The 26,263-nt window shown below is 39.6% G+C and overlaps 1 protein-coding gene and 1 long non-coding RNA gene across 2 annotated transcripts in view; one reads left to right on the top strand and one right to left on the bottom strand.

Annotated features, from left to right (window-relative positions):
* Positions 1-26,263, bottom strand: part of LOC141385810 (uncharacterized) — a 100,653-nt gene that overhangs the window by 59,716 nt on the left and 14,674 nt on the right. The window lies entirely within an intron of this gene.
* znf703 (zinc finger protein 703) lies at positions 17,911-21,612 on the top strand. The gene is given in 2 exon segments (NM_131822.1): positions 17,911-18,568; positions 19,323-21,612. Coding segments are annotated over 2 exon segments (1,770 nt in total). The 5' UTR covers positions 17,911-18,310; the 3' UTR covers positions 20,835-21,612.

Here is a 26,263-nt window from a genome sequence, read left to right as displayed (position 1 = left end):
CAATTCGCTATGTCTCAGCCACATATTTTAAATAATTTGTCAAAACAAGCAGACCCTAGATGTATATATAAATATTTAAAAAAAAAACTAAATGTATGGACAACAGCCTGTTATAATATTACTTCTAAATATAGTTTTGCTAAAAGTTATGGAGATGTACTGTTGGTGATTGGATGTTAGTTGGATCGATTGAGTTTTTTACATTAACAAGGGACAATGATGACCTGTTTGAAATGATTTAAGACCTACTCGCAAATATTTCAGTAAATTTGATACATTAAGGTCTAAAATTTAGTTTTTAAAATTTAAGACATTAAGACTTTTAGACCCTGCAGAGACCCCGCTGTTAATGGCAAAGCAACTAGTGGATTAAAAGAGAACAGCTACATCAAATGTAACGCTCGAGAACCAGTGGTGGTTCAAAGGTTTTTATCAGCTAAAGAGAGTGAAAAGTTTAGCACTTCTAAATTCAAACTACAATTACTTTTAGAATAAATCAGTTTAAAATTATAGGCACATTAGAAATCCCTTATTTAGTTGTATATACGGGATGTTTAATCTCCTTATTGTCACTGCCATCAATTGAATGAATAAAAGTATTCCTCGCTATTTCAACTGACCTCAGGCTTTTGAACGGTAGTGTAAACAGGTTAAATCTGTTGTCTGTTTCCTGCACACAAATTTTACGAGGCCGTCTACAATAAAGAGCCAGTACAAAGAGCATCAGAAACCCAAACAAGAGATCCTCCTGTCACTGACCCTCCCCGCATCCATTTTGTAGTGTCATTAGCGCTAGTGTTGTTTCCCCCTCCTGTAATTGCAGGTCTAGTTATTTTCCTGCAGTCTCTCAGCCATCAGAAGAGTGCCGCTTTACAAGCTCTCCCCCTTCTCGTGTCCTCTAGTGATCAAAGCCTCCCTTTCACAGATACATTTCCCCATCAGACAATACCTTCTCACAAGCTGCTGTCAGCTCATCTTCTTTTCTTTAATTTCATCTTTTAAAGTTTTTTTTTATCTCTCTTTCTTTTTAATCCTCATTCCCCTGCCTCTCTCTCTCTTCTCCTCTTTTGTGTGCGCTGTCAAGCATGACAGGTTGTAGCTGGGAGGGACGAGTGCGGAGAGAAAGGTAGAAGCAAATTTACAACAGGACGCCACCTGGCCTTGCCTCAGTAGGACTGTCAATCACAAACAACACACACACACATGCACGCATACAGTTTTGCACACATATGCTAAGCAAATCTGGCGTACCGCTACGACAATCAACAAATAGACCTAAGCTGCGTATCTGATCTCTCTTTGCTGTTGCATAACGTGTATTGTGTTTTCGAGGATCGCCATGGTGATAGTCAGGGGCGAAACCCGAGTGTCAGTGTTTGTGCTCACAGCGGCGACAGTAACAACGGTAACTCGAAGTGACGAATGCCTGCCACGGCACATTGATGGGCTCGGGATGATGGACAGTCTCTGACACAAGCGCTCAAGACACGGCCGCTGACATCATGCTGTCGCCCGAGGGGAACCGGCGGGCCCTCGTGAAACTTGAGGACCTCTGTCGACCACATCGCCAAAGACACAAACACACGAGACATAATCCAGCAGCTCAAACACGCGAATTTCAGACTGGAGAGAAATGAGAGCAAAGAAAAGGGAGAGCGTATCATTTCAGTCAGAGGAGAAGAGGGAACGATAAATAAAAGACAGAGAGAATAGAGGAGACTTGTGCCCTTAGGGTAAGAATTGGACAGGGGGAACATTAACTTTCTTTACTTCATCCTCCATGTCTTTTGTTCTCGGCTTCTCACATCTGACGGTTGACACCTTGGAAATAAAAAGAGGAAGGAAGAAAAGGCGAGCGAGAGAGAATTGAATCTCTTTGCTCATGTGTAGTGTGTTAAGTGGGACAAATGTGATGTTTCACACTTGTAGCATCATGTGTTGCCCTGTAAGGCAAAATAAAGAATGATTTTCCAACAAAACTATATTTTATGACAACAAGTCACTCCTAGTGTTAGCACATGTGGTGTTCATGTGAGATATATGCAGGTTTGGATATTTAATGCAATAAAAATATATCTACAGTTGGAAGTCAGAATTATTAGCCCCCTGTGAATGTATTTTTCTTTTTCAATTTTTTTTCCAATTGATATTTAACAGAGCAAGGAAATTTTTACAATATAATATTTTTCTTCAGGAGAAAAATATTATTTAGTTTGAGCTAGAATAAAAGCAGTTAGAAAAAAAAAAGATTTTGAATAAAAAAAAAGTTTTTTATTGTTTTAAATACAATATTATTAGCCTGACATGAACCATGGTACAGAATGAAGCATCATTATACAATGATGTGCATAATGGCCTGTTTCAACTGAGTGGTACTGTACAGGTCACCTTTATCAGGCTGGTGTTTCCACTGCCAAAAGGGTACCAATGGTGTACGACAAAAAAATTCAGTCAAAGTCATTCTTGCTCAAGGAAATGTCAAAGTAAAGCTGTATAGGTTGTTAACTTATCATATGAGAATAAATACTTGTGTATCAGTGTTCATTACTAACCTTTCTATGAACATGATTTGATTAGAACTGCAGATCAATGATAGTGCGAAATAGCCTACTGTAAATTCTGCAATTATATGAAATAAATAAATGCAATATATATGAACACATAAAGCCCTTTACAGTCTCCGATACGTTACCAATTACAGAAAAACTACAGCCTACATTTAGTCCTTATGTGGGTTCAAAAACAACACGCAACATTTAGCCTATAGTTAATGCAAACCTCTCATCTGTATCTTTAATCTTCAGCAGCACATGTAACCTCTGCTAGAAAGTAATTCCGTCATTCCGAGTTCATAATAGTCCAAAAGGTGATGATAATAGTTAAACATGACAGCTTGTTCATGTTTTACCTTGTTAAAAGAATCATTTACTTCTTTGTTTTTATCCTCATCTCCTTTGTTTTTTTGCGATTCGCTCTCGCGTTTGTCCATTTCTGAAAGAATCGGATGTCAGAAGCACTTTAATTATCACACGCACGTTATTTCAAATATAGACGCACACGCGAGTTCTCTCAGGAAAGTGAAACTGCTTGTACTCTAAATGGCCTTGTAAACATTGACTCGGTAGATTCTGCTCTTCTTCTTGGCTTTGTGGCTGTTCATCAAGACGACAACAAGGTTTGTTTAAGCTCGGGTCGACCATGGCTCGTTATTATATGTATATATTATTACGATGTAATGTCTCGACTGTGTATTTAAAAATGGCGTCTCCTTTGTTTTCTTTCTCCTGGCAAGTACACGCATTAGTGACATATCTGTGTAAACCAATAGCGTTTAGGTGCGTAAATAGCTCTGCTTTTTATGTACCCTTTTGTTGTGCTAGGTACCCTTTCGAAAGGGTACTCATAAAGTGGTAAGGTACAGTTAGCTTTTTGGTACCTTTTGACAGTGGAAACCTTACCGTACCACTCTAACTTGCCTAGTTAACCTAATTTGCCTAGTTATGCCTTTAAATGTCACTAAGCTGAATACTAGTATCCTGAAAAATATCTATTAAAATATTAATCACTGACATCATGGCAAAAATAAAATAAATCACTTATTATAAATGAGTTATTAAAACTATTATGTTAAGAAATGTGTTGAAAAAAAAATTCTCTATTGAACAAAAATCAGGGAAAATCTAATAATTCAGGAGGGCTAATAATTCTGACTTCGACTGTGTGTGTGTGTGTGTGTGTGTGTGTGTGTGTGTGTGTGTGTGTGTGTGTGTATATATATATATATATATATATATATATATTTTTTTTTTTTCTAGAGATCTGAAAAGTACACTTATTATATTATTTAGTATTGTATGTTCTTATTGTAAGAGTACATATTTTTTAAATGTATATATTTACAAATGATGTGTAGAAAAATAATTTTAGGAAAGAATTATTGTTAAATGTCCCTTGGGTGACTATGTGTGAAGGTGTAGGGTTCCATGTACTTTGCGTTTTTTTTTAAAAAGCCAGAAAAAATAAATACTTATCAAGTTATTGAGATATTCTGTAGATGTCTAAAAATGTTCTTCACGCCAAGAAACAAATGCTTCTTTTAAGAAATGTTTAGTGAAACATTTTCTATGGCATCTATCTTTGGAAGTTTTATTTTTAAGAGTGAAGCCAAAGAGTTGTCACAATGAAGCCTCAGTGAACAATTTTTATTGCTGGCATACGTTTCATTTTTTCCAGATATTACAGATCCTTTGATCTTCTGTAGGCCGGATGACCTCAAGTACGGTCACAACAGGCATGAACTTCTGCAGGTTGTGATTTACATTCAAAGCCCCCTTGACAGATATATTCCATTTTGTAGCTCTCATTCCCCTGAGCCCATTCGCATACAGTATTGAAAAACCCACATTGACTCACGCCATCCATGGCATCAGCTGCCATAGCCCTCTACCCCCTGAGTTTGCACATTAGTCCAACACGTCAACGTCAACCAGCCAACACGTGACCCTACAAACAGTGCATACCTCACCTCCCTGCAGTGCCCAGCTCCTTCTCTTTAGAGAAACAGCTGTCCGCTATAAACCCACACCTTCTCTTCAAAGGTCTCAAGTGCTGGGATTCACAGCTTTATAAATGTGTGTGCTGACTTTGATGAGCCAAGGCGTCCCATTTAGCAGCTCCCTTTAAAACGCCCATAGACGGCCGCCCACTGTGTCGGGATGAGGATATTAGCCTGTCAATGAGGTGTAAACTTTGTCACAATGCTACAGTTGGCTTCAAGAGAACATTAAAGGGGAGGATGGTGTTACTCAAGGTTGCTTCACACATAACATCCCACCTCTGTGAGGAAACGGATATGAAGCTGTTATGGCTCTGTAAAATTCTATACCACCTAGTAAGCTGCGGTCATCGCACTTGGCTTTGAGTCAGCTCTTACGAGAAGGTTTCTTCAGTTGTCATTCATCATCTCCAGCTTTTTTAAATATAAATTGAACACTCTATGCCGTCAAAATATCATAAACCCCATATGAATGGCATATTTCCAGCGAACGCATATAATCCGATCCACATTATCGAGAGCAGAAAAGGCTCCAAGTTGCACTCGCTTGGACGAAAAACACACGATGAGGTTTAATTCACTGGAAAAGTTTCCACTGGTGCCAGCTGCCAGTTTCTGCGCATGGATATGATCTGTCCTTCCTCATAGACATTATCTTGTCTTCCACAGGCACCTCCTATCATCCTTTCTGATCTAAAGCATTCACTCAAAGAACTTCTCCAGACAGACGTAACTTAAATCTCACTAAATCCACACATGCAGCAAATTACCCGTCCTGACAGCCGCAGTCAATCCAGGATATTTACTTTCTTACTTCTAAGCGCGCAGTACACAATGACAAAGTGTCTGAGAGGATATATATGAAAAGGAAATTCAAAAAAAAAGGACAAAAAATGCTCCTTCCATCAACCCTCCACCCCTCACTCACCCCAATCCCTCTCTTCTCTCTGTCACTCTTTTCTCTGTCAAATCAATGCCACCAAATCTGTTTTGCTGGCACATCACAGAGCACACAGTATATAATCCCTGGCAGTTTAATGGCAAACCCCTTTTTTTTTCATTTAGTCTTCCCACATGCGAGGCGTGTTTGGAGATAGAATCTGCTTGCAGACAGAGATCAACACATATCAGAAAGCTGCCACACATACACACTCATCGCAGAGATGAGAGATTTCAAAATAATGGCCCCATATACTGTAGGCCCTGTCACTGAAATGAGTTCATTTTAACATGCCACCCCCCGAAAAAACTAAAAATAAACATCCTACCACAGAAGATGAGCAATGAGTAGGGCAAAAAAAACTGTATGAGTAACATATTTGCTTTTCAGATAGCAGCCATATATCTAAGATGAATCAGAAAAGATTTATGATGGCATTACACCTGGACGGGACATCAACTTATCATAGTGACACAATGCTGAAAGATCTAACAGACAACATTCCTTTTGTAGAACATATAACAGAAGCAGATTTAAAGGAGCAGTTCACACAAAAATAAGAGTTTACTTAAACAGATGTTAAACACCAAAGAATATATTTAAGGTAACTACAAATTAAAACTTTTAAAGGCTGGTATATACTTCTGAGTTGAGTGATCACCATGACCCACCACGCCTGCCTTGCGCATAGCCATGCACTTAGGGGGCGTACTCACACTATGCTATCCGAACCGTGCCCAGGCCCGTTTCCCGGATCGTTTAAGAAGTGTGAGTGCTCGGTTCACTAGGCCGGCCCTGGCCTGGTTGTAAGACGTGTGCCAGAGTAAGAGCCACTAAACTAAAAAACTTAAATTGCTGTGAGATTACATTGAACTATTCTTTTAAACTTCCCTGCTTCCACCAAGTGAGCGCTAGTCTACAAAGACAAAACGTGAACCCAAATCAATCATATTCCATTGTGATTTAAATCAGGTTAAAATATTTTTCCTGTGAACTGAAGAAGGATGGGGGTGTAGATGTAGGTGAAAATATGGATAGAGATTTCAAAAAAAGCAAAAGTTAACAAAGAGAAAAGGATTAAGTACATCCTCGGTAGAGAAAAGAAAGGAGGGAATTGGTGGAGGAGTGGAACAGAGGGAAGAAGTGGAGATAAGCGGGAGGATAGGCCGTCTTCGCTTTACCCTGTGGGAAGAGATTTGGGTGGAGAACCTCCTTCGTATCCACAAACGAGAGGAAAGCGTATGTGCGTCTTCCCCCCGCTAATGTGTGCGAGAGCATGTGTGCATTTTAGATCTACAGAGAAATGTGATTTATATTTTGGAACTTTGATCTCCTAAAAGGCTTTGAGATTTACACAACAATAATTCTTCTTGGCCAGCGCTGAGATAAATGATGTGCCTATGGCAGAAGTCCAGAGCAGATTTTAATAGACTGTGGGGAGAAGGTCTGGAAACAGAAGACATTCACCCTACATGCATCTGACAGGCTCGAACAGACTACAGAGCACATTGGAAAGAGTCAGAGGTTAAAACAGTGTATAAATATCATAGGTAATAAAAAAAGCAGGGGCAGGGCGACTGCTGAATAACATTACGGGCATCCTGTCTTTCTCATCACTGCTTTAATATGAACCAGTTAAGACCCTCATGTTCCTCGTGCTTAACAAATGTTAATGGACGCAAATGATAGCTTTAGCTATGTTTGTGGAAGGAAGAGGGGTCATATATTGTAAACCTCAAGTTTTCGTAAGCATACGCATAGGTCAAATGCCTTTTACAAGATGTAAAATATAGAGAGGAAGGGAGCCCATTGAGGTGAATGGAACAAAATGGCTACCAGCATCTGGGTAAAACATTTCAACCAGCATTTCAACCAGCAATGTTTCAAAACATTCTTGCAGCTGACAGTAGCGCACTAGCAACAACAACAGCATGGGTTTGACTGCTCAAGAATGCATTAATAAAGAATGTATTTTGAAGACTTTTAAAGCATTAATTAATTTATAAGTTGCTGAATTTAAGAACTTAATTATATTCCATTGTGCATACTGGAAGGTTCAATGATTGCACACTTTATTATCGATGTAGTGGCTACGTGGAGTAAACCAGAGAAATGATTAGTGACCGGACATCAAATAAAAATATAAACAAGGCAAAAATGTGTTCCAATGTCTTCTCCAATTTATTTTCCCAATAAATCATAATAATAAAAAAAAATAATTTGACAGTGTAGATTTTGGTCAACAAAGATTACCCCCATTCACCAATCTCGTTCTGGCTGTGAATGAACAGTTGACCAATATAAACCCTCTATGTACGGTAACCCTGTGACTCTCCACCATGATCACGTAACACCACTTAACCATTTCATGTCTACTACAATCACAATTTGCTCTATAAACGTCCATGAGGCCCAAAAGTATGTTTAAGAATGCTGGTTTCTTCTTTGGAACTAAAAAGTTTTTATGAATGTTGGATAAAAGAACAACACTGGGTTTCATTAGCATTAATTAAGGCCAGCTCACAATGTGAAATTTTTTGTAATCCTGAATGATTGTAGAAATTCAGACTGCACGAACATGTCTCCCATGTCACACTGTAAGATCTCACAAAAGAAAACATGAAAGAAAACTCCCACCGAGTTTGATATCATCTGCCCGTGACACTTTCACTATCCCAAGTTCTGAAATGATTCCTTACAGCAAACATAAACAATGTGTAACAGCAATTTTGCATACAACACTCCTCAATAATAAAACCAGTGGAAAAAACTGTTTTGACATTTGAATCGTCGCATGGGCAATTGAATTGCAGCTGTTGTCACACAGCAGCAAAGTGTCTGAAATCTTCTAACATTGCCAGAACTTCATCGGAGGGCAAATCTAAATCGCAATGGGCAATTAGCAGCTGTCTATGAACATGTCAAACTAATGATAAAAGACCACAGATTTTAGCCTAGGATTTCAGGAATCCCAAGATTTTAGAATTTCAAAATTTGTCTCAGATTACAAAATCGTGGTTGAAATCTCAGTGTGAGCTTTAAAAAAAAAGATATTGTGAAAACACAAAATATCACAAAAGTTTGGGGTCAGTTTTATTTTTTTTTCATGTCTTTTTTAAAGAAAATTATTCTGTTCATCAAGCGGCATTTATTAAACGTAAAAAAAATGGTTTATTTGTAAAATATTTATATTATTATATTCACAATTCCTTTGTTTATTGTATTTTTAAAGAAATAGATGCAACTTTGGTGAGCAGGATAAGCTTTTATTTAAAACATTTCAAAATCATACTGACCCCAAACTTTAGACCAGTAGTGTACGTTGAAATAAATAGTTTTTTTGGTATCATGTAATTTTAAACAAAAGCTGGCAAGAATAAAGTTCTTTCTGAGTTTATTTCTGGTATTTGAAAAGCTTAGCAAACTTTTCAGAAAAGTCCTATTGGGATCTCTGGGGCTCTGCCTTCAACATGCACATCCTTTCTACTGGGTCCATCAAAGTGAAAATATAAACAATGAACATTTTGAAGTAGAAACTGAAGTGTAGTTCCAACTGAAAGCGACAGTTTTTTAATGTTTTGCAGTGCTTATTGCAAAAAGACTAATTCTTTATTATCAGATGCTTCGTTCCATTTTCTCACAAATGCTATTTTACAGAGAGAAAAGTATTCAGCACATATTTGCACGTTCATTTTAATTCCACACTCTCAGCAGCATTCACTATGACTGTCTTTAAAATTAGTGTGCAGGCACACAGGGTAAAGTCTCAAGCATTTAATTCTGACACATGTGCTCCAAGTCCTCAGACAGGCAAGTGTGAAGACAGAAAAAGAGAGAAAAGGCGAGGGGGGGGAGAGACATAAACGAAGACAGAGAGAGCACGAGCGCCAGCCTTTTGTCGTTTCATGTGTAATTTGTGCTCTCTTTCACCTTTCGCTGAGGGACTGTTTCTGTCAGGAGAGGAATGCTCTCCAGCAGCTCCGAGAATGGATGACTGACAGGCAGCTCTGGGTTTGGTTTCAATAACACCGAGCACAAACACTGTAAATTTACAGCTACGGATGACTCTCTGAAAAGATCACCCAAATCTCAGCAGTCGTAACTCATTCTCCCTCTCTTTCTCCACCTCTCGCTCTCTCTGCGTAGCAGCTGGTTGTACTCAGTATTGGGCCTGACACGGCACTTTGAAATAGCAATCAATGCCTTTATACTGCAGGGAGGACTCGTAAAAGTGTCACGGCCGGAATATACGGCACCGTATTTCATCGCTTTTCTCTATTTTTAAACGCTGAGTTATGGCGGTGGAAATGTGTACCTATTAAAGGTGATATGATGTATTCTCTGCCTTGTTCTGAGGCTCATTCATCAAGTGGGGACCGAAAAGAAAACTGCACCCACTTCTTCACCCTCTTCCCTCCCCTCTTCCTCTCCTCCAGCACCGCAGTTCTAGCGGCCTGTCGAGGGTAATTTATAGCACGCAGGCAGTGTAACCTTCTGGCAGGCTTTGTGGAAGAAGCTTGTGCTCTCTCTCTCTTGGCAACTAATAACCTTTTATAAGGCTCAAACTTGGCCAGGTCATTGGGCACGGGAGACAAATCCAGACAGGACCAGAAAAGTAAAATGTGATTGAACCTGAGTTTGCTCTCTGCAGAAAAACAAAATCAAATGAATCACGGAAAACCGGGAGATCGCGTCTAAACTAAATGGCAAAAGAAATCAGAAAGGACAGCAGTGAACACAACATTATTAGATGCTGATTTGGCTTTTTACTACTGTGATTTAGGGTCATATAAAAGACAGTGAAAGAGTAGGGGAAACAGTTTTAACGAATGCGATTCTGCGCAAGCAAGCTAATGAAATATTTCACTGCCCTTAACATAGCATCTGAAATGAGTATGCACATGCCCTGAGAACAAATGCCTTGCGTATGATTTTATCAGCCTCTTATGTAGGAAAACAGTTTGCTTTTTCCTCGCCCTGATAGCTTCCTTGTTTTATTAGACCATTTAATTTAATCAAATAGTTGGGCTACAAATAAGAACTGGATAGAAAATGACAAAGAGCAACTCCTTCTCTTTTACTTTTTAATTAAAGCCCATTACACAGTAGTGATTTTAAAACTACAGCTATAAATACAATCACGACTACAGCTTAAAAGACTTGCACAAAAAAAAAAAACATAATCATAATATCCTGATCTCTCGAGTGATCTCGCAGTGAAGTATTTCAAGTTAGACCAAATGTTTTGAGATCCATTTCCTTATCCAGTCTGTCTTATTCGTTCCTCGGCTGTGACCTCGTCTTGACAGGCGAACAGTGCGAGATTAATGAGGTGGGCGGAGCAGTATAATAAACGTTTGTTTGAAGTGACAAGGCTGATAGGTGTTGATTTACTTACACACTGATAGGCTTTTAATTGAGCGCCTCCATCTCTCATCACATCAAAGTCACCATGACCGACAGGGCGCTCCTCCATACGGCAGCTTGTGATGACTGACAGCTGACACTCGGCCAGTTTTCCCTCAGGCCTCAAGATCTCACTTCATAAATCCAGTCAAATCCTGTACTACTATGAAAGATACATCAATACAAAAATAATACAGTCACAATGAGCACAGAAAAAGCATTTCATAGTGTGCCACGCATACTTTTTAAAATGTTACACTTATATATTTAATGAATTAACACATTTTATTTACCAGTAAAAAATTGTGAAAATGTTTGGAAAACTAGTACTATTACTAGTATAAACATTTAAATATTAATAATAAGAAATATATCAGCTATCACAGAAAACCCATCAATCTTTATTTTAAAAAGTACACATGGTTGTGTCAAATTTAGTATATAGATTTTTTAAAAGTTAAAAATAGAAGGTTTTCTCAGTTTTTTAGGACCCCAATGGAATTCTACTTAGGGGTCACATTTTGTTTTTATATTCTTGACAATGTCACACTATTTTATTTTTGAGAAAATGTACAAAAGCATGTACATCACTTTAACTGGGTGCTCAGCCAAACAGCAAAAAGTGCAATATTTATAATAAAAAAGGACCAACTTATTGTGATAAACACTGTCTGATGAAGAGCCACGTGCTCGAAACGTTACACGCCTTGTATCAGCCTTTTAAATTTGATAAATTGGCATTTTTGGAGCTTTGATGCTGCCACCTTTTTAAATATATATTTTACACAAATTTAATGTCCCATATATCCAGGGCTGTAATGATTAACAAGGACAACAGAAAACTGTAGATAAAACAATAATAATAATAATAATAATATACAGCTGTACAAGTGCAGAAATATAGCACGGCTTTTAGCCAATCAAATTCAAGAACTGGACAGAACTGTTGCATGTATATACAGTGCTCAGCATAATTGAGCACAGCCCATTTTGAAAATAAATATTTTTAATCAATTTCTCAGTGAATATAAAAAACGTGCATTAAAAAAACTGATTCATTAAACAGATATACTTATTAAATCAATATTTTAGTCACCAGACATAATTAGAAATTGAAAGATAATACAATTAAATTCAAGCAAAAATAACAACCTACAAATTTTTAACAAATTTTAAAATATTTTTGCTCTTCTTGATTTTTTTAAAATATATTATTATATAACTTCCTATTAAAAATATGAATTTAAAAGATAGATTTGTGAGGGGTATATATATATATATATATATATATATATATATATATATATATAAATGAAGAGAATGTGCTATGTCGACTACAAATTTAGCATTACAAGATCATTCATTTTGTCATTATATGAATATATGATGTAATCGTCTTTTCAGAATTGACGGAGGACTTCAGGGAGGTGATGAAGGAAAACATCTGTGTTTTTACTGCAGTTTTTACAAGCCGCCAAGAACTGGGCTGTTGAGTTGTTATTGTTCAGGCAGCAAGTTTACATCTTTTCATTATGTGTGACACAATGACATAACCTGCTCAGAGATCTACTGGCATGCGTTTGTTTGAGCCCTGTCAGTCAACTGTGAGCTGATTGACAAGACTATTGCAGGCTAGGTCATTATCTTCTCTTTACTTTGAAGTCTACGTTGAGTGACAAACTTAAATAATTTCAGTGTGTGCCGATGAAGGTGACTCAGAAATGAAATTAGGAAATAAATGTCAACTCTAAAAAGTGAATCAGACTAGCCAAAGCAACGGAGAGATTACTTTCAGCCCCATGCATTACTAAACTGGAACGTGTCATGAGCCCTGTGAATGGAGGGACTGTTGCTCCACGCAAGCATTTTCTGGGCCAGCAACAGATAAAAAAAAACACCTTTTGATGTCTGCTTAGATTTCACACAACAATATAGAGCAATCTGATTTGTGGGTCTGCTGTGTGTAGTTGAGTAGTTCTCCCACCCCTCCTGATAACTTCACCATGTGGAGGACAATGGGACCTTTTGTTTGAGCGAGAAGGGTGCGTTTAAGTTCATTGTGTGTGCGCGTGCGTGTGTGTTTTGGTGCACATGACATGTTTGAAAGCTAAATAAAGATCTGTCATTAACTGTAGGGCATGTACATAATCAGTCAGAGATAATCAGCGAGACAGGAAGATGAGTAGATGTGCTGGGCTCTTGATCAGACAGGCGACAAGAGAGACGAGCCATTAAGCCTCCGAGAGAGCGATATCATAAAAAAACATGGAAATGAGCTTTTACTGGGTATATAACTATTACTCAAGTCTACTTCATCCATCTTATTGTGTGATATTCCATTCCGTCACATGCGCATGTGGTTTCACACAAATATTTATCCTGTCATCACACCATCACTCACGTCTCTGGATCAGAGAGAGTCAAGATGTTCAAGTCTGATTATACCAAAACACAGAGATGAGTCATTAAATCAACCTGAGAAGCTCCCATTCTCAGAGAATTCTGGGAAAAGCCTTTCCTGTCATTTGTTACCCCTGCGCATATGTTGTGTGTGTGTGTTATTCGCAGCGAACTACATAAATCTTCATTTTTGACTCGACTCGGGTTTTTTTGGGCTCTTTTTCATGATACCTTCCTTGACTGTTTTTGGTAGACTCTCTATCATGTCTGTCGCACACACACAACACTCCACCGAGACGTGGAACGGTGCGCTTTTAAATATTTGATCCTAAAAATCTCACAATCACTCGGAAGGATTGTGAGGTTTGTGAAAGCACAGAGAGAAGGAGAGTGCTGCGTTTTACAGTTCTCCAGGGTTGGTCTCGCATGTCAGCTACACTCCATAAAGCTGTCCTGTCCCTCTTTTTTCACAGGATTATTATTTCTGGAGAACAGACCAGGCATGAGCTGCAGACTCCCTGCCTCTGGGCTCCCTTTTCATACCACTCACCTCATAAATCAGTCACAGGTAATTAAATGCAAGTGATTTGCATCCTTTTTGTTTGTTTGGCTTTGCCGTCTCTCAGTCTGTACCAAAGAGTGACAAACCGTTCTGTGCCAGGCAAGAATAAAAATATAAAATGTAAATTGAGAACGACAAGAACTGCAAATGTTAAATAAAACTAGCTATTTCGGTTTTAATTCAATTATTTTTGTTTTTTCCCTCCAAGCTTCACGTCAGTCACTTCTTCGCATTAAAATGAATTATGGCCTGCTTTAAAATCCCGGTAGGTTTTCTTCTGCACTTCTGTAATCTGTTCTGAGTGACCAGTGAAGGATATGAGTGGGCTATGGTCAAGCAGGAAGTCTAGCCTCTGCTTTTAGCCCTTTGTTTAGTCAAAGTTATGGTAAAGCCTGTGCTTTGATACAGTCATGCATAGGCGAACGCCTTCAGGCTTAACAGGGATTGGTCAGACAGGCCTCTTAAAGGGGAGGCCTGCCCCTTAAAATCCACAACAGGAAATGACCATCCGTCATTTATACGTCAAAACAGCTGTTAGCAGCCCACTTCAAGGCCAGACTTGAAAGGAGCTGTTCCCCGTTGTTCCAGCCCGCCCTCAGTTCTTTCTCTCACTCTCTTTCTCTCTTTTTTATTTTCCCTTCCTCCTCCTCTAGGGTGCCTTTAAACTCCCTCCATTCCACCCACACCTTTGCCCCCTGCCAAACTCACTTATCCTGAAAATGTTTTTGTAAGGCAATCCATCTTAATTCCAAACCATTGGAATTCTAAGATTTGAGGTTTTAGGTTTGCGTTTCATGTTTTTTTGCAGCGATCCTTCATTTTCTAAGAATAAAACAATGGTTACACCCTGTGATTCTGGGTTTTTGACTAGTAACATCACTTCTAGACAAACGGAAACATTCCAGACATCTTGACCAAACTTTACAGAGTGGCAACAGGGATGGATCAGCAACTGTAAAAGCATCAACAAAGCGTCAACCCACATTAATAGGCTCGCTGACAGGTTAGACCACACCTGTCAAAAGCTGGAGTATCTGTTTGTCTGAGGCAAAGACAACTGATCTGTTCAAAGGAAGCGATCGAATCATCTCACTTAACCCCGAGCACATCATCCACATTTGCATGTTCCTATAGTTTTATAGATTTGCACGGGCATTACAGACTCTAGGTGGCAAGTGATGGATGACACTAATAATGACAAAGCAAACATCAGGGCTGTTGACAGAAGGAGAGGTGACTTCATTCAACCACCGCTGCTATCTCTCAACACACACACATATATATATGTACGCGCACGTGCAGAACGTTAAATGGCTTTGGACGCCGCAGGTAAAGAGATCCTTGTTTAACAATGGCAGATGCGCCTGTGCGTGGACTCAACGTTGAGTCGTTCCTGAACAAATAAGACAACGTGCATTCAAAACAATCTACTGTGAGATGCATCTCTGGTGTTGCGAGACAGAGTGACAGTTTAATTAACTTAACAGTTTAGATTAGCGAGACAGAAATAACTGTTAGGTATGATTGAGAGCGGTTTAATACTTTGCCACTCCAGTCAACTTTGATCGTCTGAAGGCACTTGTGAGTGTGTGGGAGGCTGTTTGTGTGTGTGCTGTATGTGGGATCTAAAATGACAGGTTGCTGACAAGCTTAAAACTCTTTCTGCCTCTGAAATGCAGTGTCCTGAGGCCTTCATTCCTTTCTGTGCACCATTATTAAATGAATATTCACCTCTACCACCCAGATACACCAGACAAAGCCCTGCAAACACATGTTTGCCTGTGGCTCCTCCTCTCCTTGGGTCAACAGTTCATGCATTCTGTCTTTTTGTCATTTTTATTACACTAAGGCAGGCAACATCACCTTTCAAGAAGCTTCCCAGGTGCTCTTTGTTTTTAACCCCGAGAACAGCTTCAGAGATGAGCCCTTTCTCATGTCTCTGACTCACCTGACAGGTACTGCCATTCAGAGCAACATAAATTTTCTCTTACATCCATACATTTAGAGTGTCTTTTCATGCTGTGCAAAACGAGGGCAACCTTTCTACAACCTTCAAATTGAAATATTGCTGAAATGTTATACACACGTATCATATGTCATAGAATATAAAATAAAAAAATATCATAATATGATAAAATATTATTTCCTTGCAAACCAGCTACAACTCAGCTTCAATTTTAGAAACGGGCTTGCCAAAATAATGTAATACAACCTGGTCCAATTTAATAATGCTGGGTATAAGCACTTACGAACAATCAAAGCCATTAAATATACTGAACTTCAAAGTTACTTAGACACGAATTAGCACGGTCTCCCTGTAATAGCCTCTGTCAGGCTTCATTTTTCAATGATTAAGCCAATTCATTGCATAATTAAGTTAGCTAAATTACTTCAATGGCAAAGTAACATGGGATAATGTAATAAAGTTATTAACATTCCAGAACTGGAGGCGCACACATAGGCATGCTGTTATTATGTATGAATGCATTGCTCAGTATCATTTGACTTGTTTGACCTAAAAAAAGAACTGCTACCACAATCTCTGCTTTCCCCTTTTTAATACAACCATCTACTTGCACAGTTATCATCGTAATGGACAAATTATGTTTAAGTGTAAAACACATATTTAATTAGAAATACATTTTTCACTAATTAATGTAGTATGATGAGGGGTATTTTGTATTATAGATGAAAAACGCTATAAAAATAGCTTTAATGCATTGATGATAAATCATTGTGCTTTCTAAATTTCAAACCAGACTTGTGATTTCAGATGATTTAATTGAAATCTTGTCTGGCCAGTGCACTTCAAAAGCACTAATGTTTATAAATTAGGTTTTATTTTTGTTTGTGTGCAGCTCTCTGAGCGCATTCGACCACATGAGCATTTACACTTTGAAAGCAATCCTGTCTAATGTGTTTTCAACTGCCTTTGAAAGTGGCTGAAAGTGGACAAGCTCACAACATTTCAGATTTAGCAATGTCAACTCATGATTGGATCGACAAAAAAAATTTAAAAATAATAATAATAGCAGGCAAAAATAGTAGCAAATAGGCATGGGATAATAACCCTTTACCGCAGTTTGGAAAAGTCAAGGTTTTAAAACCGCAAACAAAAAATCTGTTATACCTTTCCTTAAGTGTTTTTTTTACATGTTTTACAGTTATTTAGTTTTTTAAGGGCAGCAGTAGCTTCAGCAAAAAAGGATCCTCCAAATCAAAAGCTACTAGTCAGCACATGATTCAGCAAACAGCTGAGATACAAATTGCTTATAAACCAACATCCAGCATCTGAACAGTGCAGTGGCTTACTTACTTCATACTCAAAGTAAAGACAGATATCCAAAGATGCCTTTTCAGGTTGTAAAGAAATCTGTGTTGTGTTAACTAATAAATAGCAGAAGTTAATGATTCATTTTAATTATTTAGCTTGACATGTTTACAATTCTAAAACATTTTAAATGTTGGTAAAATAAAATATATTGTGTTCAAGGAATAAAAAGTTGTTGGTATTTTTCACAGAACATATTTTAGAGCAGTAATCACAATAACGTCACCGTGAAACCTTTGTTATCGTGACCATTAGTGTTATCATGACCATTAGAATCTTATACCAGCCCATGCCTATTAGCAAACAAATAAACAGTGTAAAGTATAATAGAGTTGAAGATTGCAATAGATTGTGAAAACAAACAAGATACTATTGATTATACTATAGTTTTTATTATAACTATAAGTGTTTACATTCAGCAGTAGTATTTAAATGTAAAACTACAAAATAAATACCAGTAAAAAATGGCAATAATATATCAAATAAATGGTAAACCGGCATGCCACAGCCTTTGCGTGTTTTGACATACAACGATCAAACACTTGGCCAGCGGGTCCGGAGCGAGTCAGAGGAAAGAGGAGGACAGTCTCCGCCTCTGTTGTGCCTACCCACTTATTACCGATGCAGATGCATGTGATTGGACGGCGGCTGAGCGCTTTGAAGTTCTCCCTCAGATCTCCCGTACGAGCACAGTGTATATGCGTACGGAGGGTGTAGTGAACACACACCGGAGAGCGCACGGACCAACGGAATGCCATTATTTGACACGATATTCTGCCTTGTTGTTTGTTTCTTTTTATTTTAAGACAAGTACACAATACTTCTCATATTTGTCAAGTCGTCGTTTGCGCGTAAAGGACTCGCGATCCTGCTGGGGTTTCGAGCAACACCGATTCGGTGACGGAACGATGTGGAGACGGAGTGTACGTTCTTCTTCATAGACACTGTAACAGCTCTCTTTCTCTGGACTACAGGCAGAGCTGATGTTTCAACTGGATATTTCACGGGATATAATGTCGTTTGGCTCTATACTGAAAACACTGGATATCTCTAAATGAAAACTGAACACCCGCCCCGTCGCTGCCCTCGACAGGTCTCTGATCCGCCCCGATCCAGATGAGCGAACTGCCTCCTGGATTTGCAGTCAGTCCACGGAACCAGCAGACCTTTAAAAGTCATTACATTACCAACGATAGTTCGCCCACTTGTTTAGGACTCCAGGTCGACTCGATCGCCTCACTGCCGTACCGTGATCCCGCGCGTCAGGAGAAAAGGCTGCCTATACGGATTCTCAAAATGTTGACCGCTCACACAAGTCACATACTTCACCCAGAGTATCTCCAGCCGCTCAGCTCGGCGCCCGTGAGCATTGAGGTACGACTTCTAAACCATTTGTTTCTTACTTCTGCGAAGTAAAAATATATACATTACATTTGTATGTGTTAGAGTTGCGTGTTTGTCCTAGTTTCTATAAAGCGAAAGGGTGTTCTCTTTATTTTGTGCCCGAGTCGTGTAGTACACGCAATATTTTGCGTCAACGTTTTTTAGCTCTAAGCTCCATGTTGCGCGGCTCGTTTTAATATGTAATTCGGATTTAGCCGAAAGATCCTGAAAGCGATTCAGCGGCAGTTTGAAGAAATAGTCCGGATTTAGATGAGGCCGTGCTCTGGCAACATTTTAAGGTTTCACATTTCCTTAATCGCTACTGACGTGCGCCTTTACTGCTCTTAGGTGGTTAAAGCTTCCAGCATCTACGTGCTTTTTTGGCACACAAATGGAACTTTAAAAAAGTAAATTGTGCAATCTTTTTAATAACCTGTATAAAACTCTGCATGCTCGGCACACTTTGAGTGCTGCAAAAACTACAACAATATGTCAAGTGATTTAATTCACCCTTGACATGCAAATTAACATCATTTAAAATAAAATTTAATATCCATGCGAGTTTTTTATGATGATGATGTCATTTATAAATAATCCAAGCGTAAATAGAATTATTGCATCTTCCTTGAAATATGACATATCACTGAGGGCATGCCAAAAAATTGGTCTATAAATGAAGTGTCATTTTGTTGGTGGTAAGAAAACCAAAATCATTCATTTAAAATTTCTTCTTTTTTTCCCATAGCTGGATGCTAAAAAGAGTCCCCTAGCATTGCTGGCTCAGACCTGCTCTCAGATCGGAAAGCCAGATCCTCCTCCCTCCTCTAAACTGGGATCCCTCTCCTCCAGCAGCCATGGAGACAAGGACAGCCGCTCCAGCAGCTCTAGCCTGAAGTCTGGGGAGCATCAGAACCTAGATGACAAGTCCAGCTTTAAGCCTTACTCTAAAACTGGATCAGAATGCCGAAAGGAGGGTGCTGGGATCAACAGCTCAGCAGATAAAGCGGGGTTCAGAGTGCCAAATGGCAGTTCTTCATCTGTGACGTGCACGTCTTTACCTCCGCATGCCCCATCTCCACGGGCCAGCTCCCCTCAGCAAACATCTGGACAGTCACACACACACCGGCAGTCTCAGTCTCCTCTTTCACAGAAAACAGCACATCTACAAACCACCCACATGGACTCCAAAGCTGCAGGTTCAGACCCAGGGAATGACAGCAGCAGCAGTGGTAGTGATCGCAATGGCAAAAAAGATTCGGACCACAATAAATCAAGCCTGGACGTTGTACAAATCGCCAACTCCAGTCATGCACGTGCTAGTGTGAACTCTAGCAGTGCCAGTTCCTCCAGCAGTCCTCAACCGGACAGTAAGACTGACTCCCAACCCCCTCAGCCCAGCCTGGGCACAGGCCACATCGCCCCTGTGTCACCCTTCAAACCAGGCCACTCCGTTTTTCCCCTCCCGTCCTCCACCATGGGCTACCACGGCTCCATTGTCGGGGCCTATACCGGCTATCCATCTCAGTTTGTGCCTGGGTTGGATCCAGCGAAATCTAGTTTAGGGATGGGTGTTCCAGGAAAGCACCCCAGCTCCAGTCCTCTCACAGGGGCCTCACCTCCCTCTTTCATGCAGGGCTTGTGCAGGGACCCATATTGCCTGACCTACCCCAATGCACCCCACCTCGGGGGCAGCAACTGCTCTTCCTGCGTTCACGATCCATCATCAGCCCTTAAGTCTGGCTTTCCTCTAATGTATCCCACCCATCACCTCCACTCACTCCACCCCAGTTCTCTGTCCTCTAGTGCCACCTCATCTCTGTCCCATCCTCTGTATACCTACGGTTTCATGCTGCCCAATGAAACACTCCCTCACGCCTGTAACTGGGTCTCAGTGGGTGGCCCATGTGACAAACGCTTTGCCACCTCAGAGGAACTCCTGGCCCATTTGCGTACACACACGGCTCTGCCAGGTGTGGATGGGAAGCTGCTTTCGGGCTATCCTTCTTCTGTTTCCTCTGCTGCTTCCTGCCACCTCCACTTGCCTCCTCCTAGCAGCCCAGGGGCACTTCCAAGTTCCCTGTCCCTGCGAGGGTCACCTGGTCTAGGTTTGGCAAGGTATCACCCCTACGGGAAGGCACATTTGCCAGGAGCTCCATCCCTACCTATGCACTCTCTCCCAGCCACAGCGCCCTACTATTCTCCCTATGCTCTATATAGCCAGAGACTGGGCTCAGCTTCTGCTCTTGGGTACCAGTGATTAAAAGACTAAGGACAGTGTAAAGTTAATGGCATGAGCTCGCTGAAAAGCACAGGAACAAGCAGGATTCCCCTCTAAAGAAAGAAGCAAATAACGGCTCATCACATCCATTGAGGAATAAAATCTCATCTGCTTTGGATGACTGTTAATTAATGGTCATCCAAATTTCTATTAGGATATTAGGGAACCCCTATGAACTTTAGGCGGAGCGCTAATGAGAATGCCGGAACTCCATTTACTTTATCTGATCAATTTTTCTTTTTTTTTTTCTCCAATTTACCAAAAGTGTATATTTATTTTTCACTTGAGCGCTTGACTGTTTCTATGGGACATTTGCTGCCAAATTTCATTCTATATCATTTTCACAAAGACGCAGTATTTTCACAGTATGAATATGGTTGCTCCCATAATACACTTTGTAATAATGAAATGACGGACTACAACAAATTGTCTCTCTGACATACAGTCTTTCTGTTAATGTCACTTTCTTTCATGCGTTACATCTGTGCAACTCAGTCTCTTTATTGGAGAATGGATGAGCATGACTTGGTCAACAGCTACTTTGTTCCTTATGATTTGGCGTTTATTTTGTACTTGTACAGTTCAAAGAATAAAACAGAAAGATGTGATATATTTTCTATTGTAGCTGACTCTGCAAGTTGGGGATGGATATGGAGAAGGGGAAAAGAATTCAAATAAGAGTACTATGTTGTGATGGCAGCGCTATCCATTTAATAAAGTCTTATTTTGTGTAATAAATGATACTTGATTACATTTATAGATGACGTCCCTCGCTTCTCTTTCAAATATATGTTTATTGCACTTTTAGTAACATGCCCAAATCATGAGTTACTATGCAAGCCAAACTCGTAAAAAATACAGACCAATCTATCTATCTATCTATCTATCTATCTATCTATCTATCTATCTATCTATCTATCTATCTATCTATCTATCTATCTATCTATCTATCTATCTATCTATCTATCTATCTATCTATCTATCTATCTGAACATTCACAGGTTTTTATTTTGTTGGTTGGCATTTAATAAAATGCACTGCACTTTCACTTGAGCAACTAATCCTTGACTTTATCTTTCTACACTACTGACAGTTTTGTTCCCTATTAGTTCAAGCTATTAACACAAAATAAGGTCCTCTGTCTGTTTACTGTTCTGCTCGTGATGTGAAAGTGCAGTGTTAGTCACTGCTGCTTGTTTGTGCCTCTGCAGCATTGTGTAAAGAGCTGCCTCAGCACAAGGGAGTATTGGGTCTTAAATACAGCTCAATGATAGCCTGGTAATAACCCATGGGAGCCATGCACTCACTCCCAGTGCACTCTGATGGATTGCCTTGCTACACAAAGGGCAAAAGATGACAATGGGAGGCTGTTAATAGAGAAATATTTATCAAATGCTTGACATGACCCCCAGGAGTGCAGTCCCCATTGTTTGACCCGAGTGTGTCGTGTCCTATGGTTTAGAAAGTCCTGTTTAATGCTGTGCTGCAAAGAGGGTCAAGATTCAATATTGTTGATGTGATGTGCATGAGTGTGTTAGGCTTAAAACCTTGTACAGATACAGTCAGTGTGTACAACTCATCTTCAAAACCATTACCCTGAAACAGTGTGAGTGGAGCTGCTTTTAAGCACTAGGACGAGCCAAACACACACACACACACACACACACACACAAACACACAGATTCTCAGTTCATTAGCACTTCAGACAGGAGAGGACGCAGCACAGGTGTCACTTGACAGGGCCATTAAATGAATAGATCACTCCACCGCCTCTGTTAACTCAGGCTATCCAACAAGGACACAGCATACGGTTCCTCTTATGGACAACCAGGAGGTCAAGACTAGAGTAGAAAAGGCTGAGATGAAAATAACAGGAAAATGTTTCTCAGTTCCATCTCTAGATATTCGTTAGACACAATGTAGACTCACTAATAGTAAATTGTCTATCCAAAACACAAGTCACGGGCCAGAATGATGTATAAACTGCAGTTGACAGTCTCTAAACTGTATTATAGCATTTTGTTGACATAAAGAGAGGTTCAGATCTTTAAGAAAGTTTCAGCGCCAAGAGTCTATTTTAGAAATGGTCTTGAATGACTTCCTGTGAGACTCTGAGAGGAAGTTATTTAATAGAGTTACAGACTATTTGGGCAGAGCCCAAGAGAATTAAAAACTTCATACCATGGCTTACATCACCCCTAGTGGTAAGCAATGCAACTACAAAGACTAAAGAGAGAAATTGCTGAATTAAGTCAAGAGTTTGTCTTGCAAAAGTAGAACTCTGGAAACATATCATGTTCTCAGCATTTTGATGAAGTATTAGAAAAAATACAATTTTAGTTAAAGCCAGTACAGAAAGGTCAAACTGAGGGGAGGACTCTTACGTTTTATTCAAAAGCGAGGGATTAATCCTACCATCACCCCGTTCCCACTCGTTCATCACATTCCTGCTCTATGCTTCTCTCCGTCTTTCTCCTCATCAATCTCTCCCTGCCATTTATCTTTCTCTCCCTCGTCTCCCAGGCTCCAGCTGAGTCAATATGCAGTCACTCTGTTTCTGTCGCCTGCTTGTGGAGGGGAGGGGAGCTGGATGGATGTGTGGGTGGGGGTGTGGAGTTAATTTAGTCCCTGACCAGTGTCTTCTCAGCAGGGATACACCTGTTTGATTGATCTCTTTCTCCCTTTCTCTGCGGTCCCACTGGGCTTAGAATGGAGGTGGGGGGACGAGACCCCCCCTTTCCCGAAGTGTCCAGTCAACTACCGAGCAGAGAAAGATTGTGTGTGAGAGAGAGAGAGCTGCAGCCCATCACAGCAGTGTCCCGGGCAGGCAGCCCGGCAGCCCTAGTGATTAATGACGACAGGGTGTGGAGCTGCTCCTCAATTAGCCGCCAAGTCCACAGCAACTCATGAGTCTGACAGCCCCAACCTGAAAAAGAATGAGCGAGGGAGAGAGTTAGATCACCCCTCCCTCGCCGACTCTTTTTCTTAGGCTGTCTCTCTCTGTTTAGATCTTGTCTCTTGTCTCTCTTCACCTACACCCTCTTTCTCCCCTGGCTTCTCTCTTGTTACTTTCTCGTTGTCTCTTTGATTGCGTTAGCCTAATGTAGACTCTCTCTCCCTTCGCAAACTTCCATATACATTACATTCTGTTAATTACCGCATGAGTACTCTGATGACTGTTTGTCATGGTGATACAGACCAGGCCGCTCTCTTTCTCACACACACATACACACACTCTCCTCAAGCTCATAAAGCAATCAATCACCCAACTGCTTCTGCTTCATGATTTTAAAAAATCTACTGAAGGCTTTCCACGGGACTCTTAATCACATCAACCACATAACAAAATACTATGCCAGCAACAACAACAAAAAACTGCGGCGGTGCGCACCTCTGCCCAGTGATCTCGTAGCCATCCCATTTGTCTAGTGAAACTGTGTGTATGCGTGACGACAGCCTGACAACGCAGGCAAACAAGTGTGTCGCAATTATGGCTAACCACTAATAATGCATTCCACCGCTACAGCTGGATTCCATTTGCAAACGCGCTGGGGGAGCACAGCACCGAATGTCACGAATGTTGTGTGCATGAAAATTCGTGCCTTGGCACCGGAACGGTGGGGTGAAGATTGATCCCAAGTCATGCCCGGAGTGACAGCACCTTTTCCGGCTCTGCTTTGGAAAATGTTTCAGTTACCTCATGCTTCCTCTATTATATGTTAGCATGCGTTCTACAGAGCAGAGGAAAAAAGTTGAGTTTTTTCAGACTTTTAGTCCATGTTTATTAGCTTTGAGACTATACACATTATCAATAAAAAATCTAAAAGTCTAAACGTCTGTAAGATTTCTTACAATGTTTTAGAAACAAGATTTTTCCAATTATTTAATCAGAAATACAATAAAACAGTCACACTGTGAAATATTGCAAATTAAATTAACTTGTCTATTTTTATAAATTGCACCATATAAGTGATTCCTGTAATGGCAAAGCAGATTTTTCAGCATCCATTATAATATTTAGCATCAATTAATTATTCAGAAATCATTGTGGTATGAACAACCACGTCAACACTGAAATCTGGATCAGGACTCGAATGGAAATAAATGAAAAAAAAAAAGATTAATTGGAAGTTTACTAATTTGTCTTGATCAAAGTGCTTACAAGTATTATAAGTTTAAAGATTTGTATATCTTGCATAAAATAACTAAAAAGATTGATGATATATATATCAATGTCCAATAAAATGCTGTCTAGATTGACAAAAGCAAGAAACCAATCTTGCTTCCTTCTTGTGACAAACTAAAACCTAATCTGTTCAATGTGTGCAGTGACCCAACACATGGTAATAAATTGCACTCAAGTCACTTTATGGGATTTTTTTTTATGTATTTGGCCCTTACAATAACTATGACTACATCCTATTAAGAATTAGAAATGTCATAATTTATATTCCATAGTGACATCTGCTGGGGAATGTTTTCAGTTTCTATTATGCAACTGTTTTGATTTACTAGATAACATGATTGAACATCATGTGGTTTTGTGTGCACTTCAGTGTCAGGATGTATAAACAGTACATATAATCAGCATATAATTCAAACTATAGCTACATTACACCAGAATAATGTGCTCAATAATAATCAATATATTGTCATTTGTGAACCTCACTTTGAGGAATATGGAACGCTTGTTTATTTTACCTGCTGCCCTAAGCCTAAGGCTTGGTATAACATTGTCTTAATGTTTAAATACTACTGTCATGTGCAGTCAGGGTTTAAGTGGACTCTATGACATCATTTATAAACTTTCAACAGGCAATGTTAGGTGCGACTATGACACAACGAGGTGTTAAACCCAAAAGGTCAACCAATCCATTAAACACTATGCATTAAGCTGCCGTCTGACACATGCTGGGCAGAAAAAGACTAAAAGAATTGGTGATGATAAGACAAAGCTGGAAAATTAAAAATCCTGCAATGTATACAATATATAGTTGAGTGAAATATTATTAGCCCTCCTGCAAAATGTTTTATTCTTTTTAAAATATTTCCCAAGTGATTTTTAACAGAGCATGAATATTTGTAACAGTATTTACTATATTTTGTCTTCTAAAAAAAAACTTATTTCTTTTCATTTATGCATTTTCCTTCAGCTTAATCCCTTTGGTGGAATGAACCACCAACTTATCCAACATATGTTTTACACACAGGATGCCCTTCCAGCTGCAACCCAATACTGGGAAACATCCATACACAATCATTCACACACAAATACTATGGCCAATTTTGCTTACCTAATTCATTTTTACCGCATGTGTTTGGACTGTGGGGAAACCAGAGCACCCGGAGGACACCCACACAAACACAGGGAGAACATGTAATGCCAACTGACCCAGCCGGGACTCGAA

Source organism: Danio rerio, chromosome 5, assembly GCF_049306965.1.
Source record: "Danio rerio strain Tuebingen ecotype United States chromosome 5, GRCz12tu, whole genome shotgun sequence".
Taxonomy (NCBI): Eukaryota; Metazoa; Chordata; class Actinopteri; order Cypriniformes; family Danionidae; genus Danio; species Danio rerio.
Note: the sequence above shows the minus strand (reverse complement) of the source record. Positions and strands in the feature narration are given on the sequence as shown.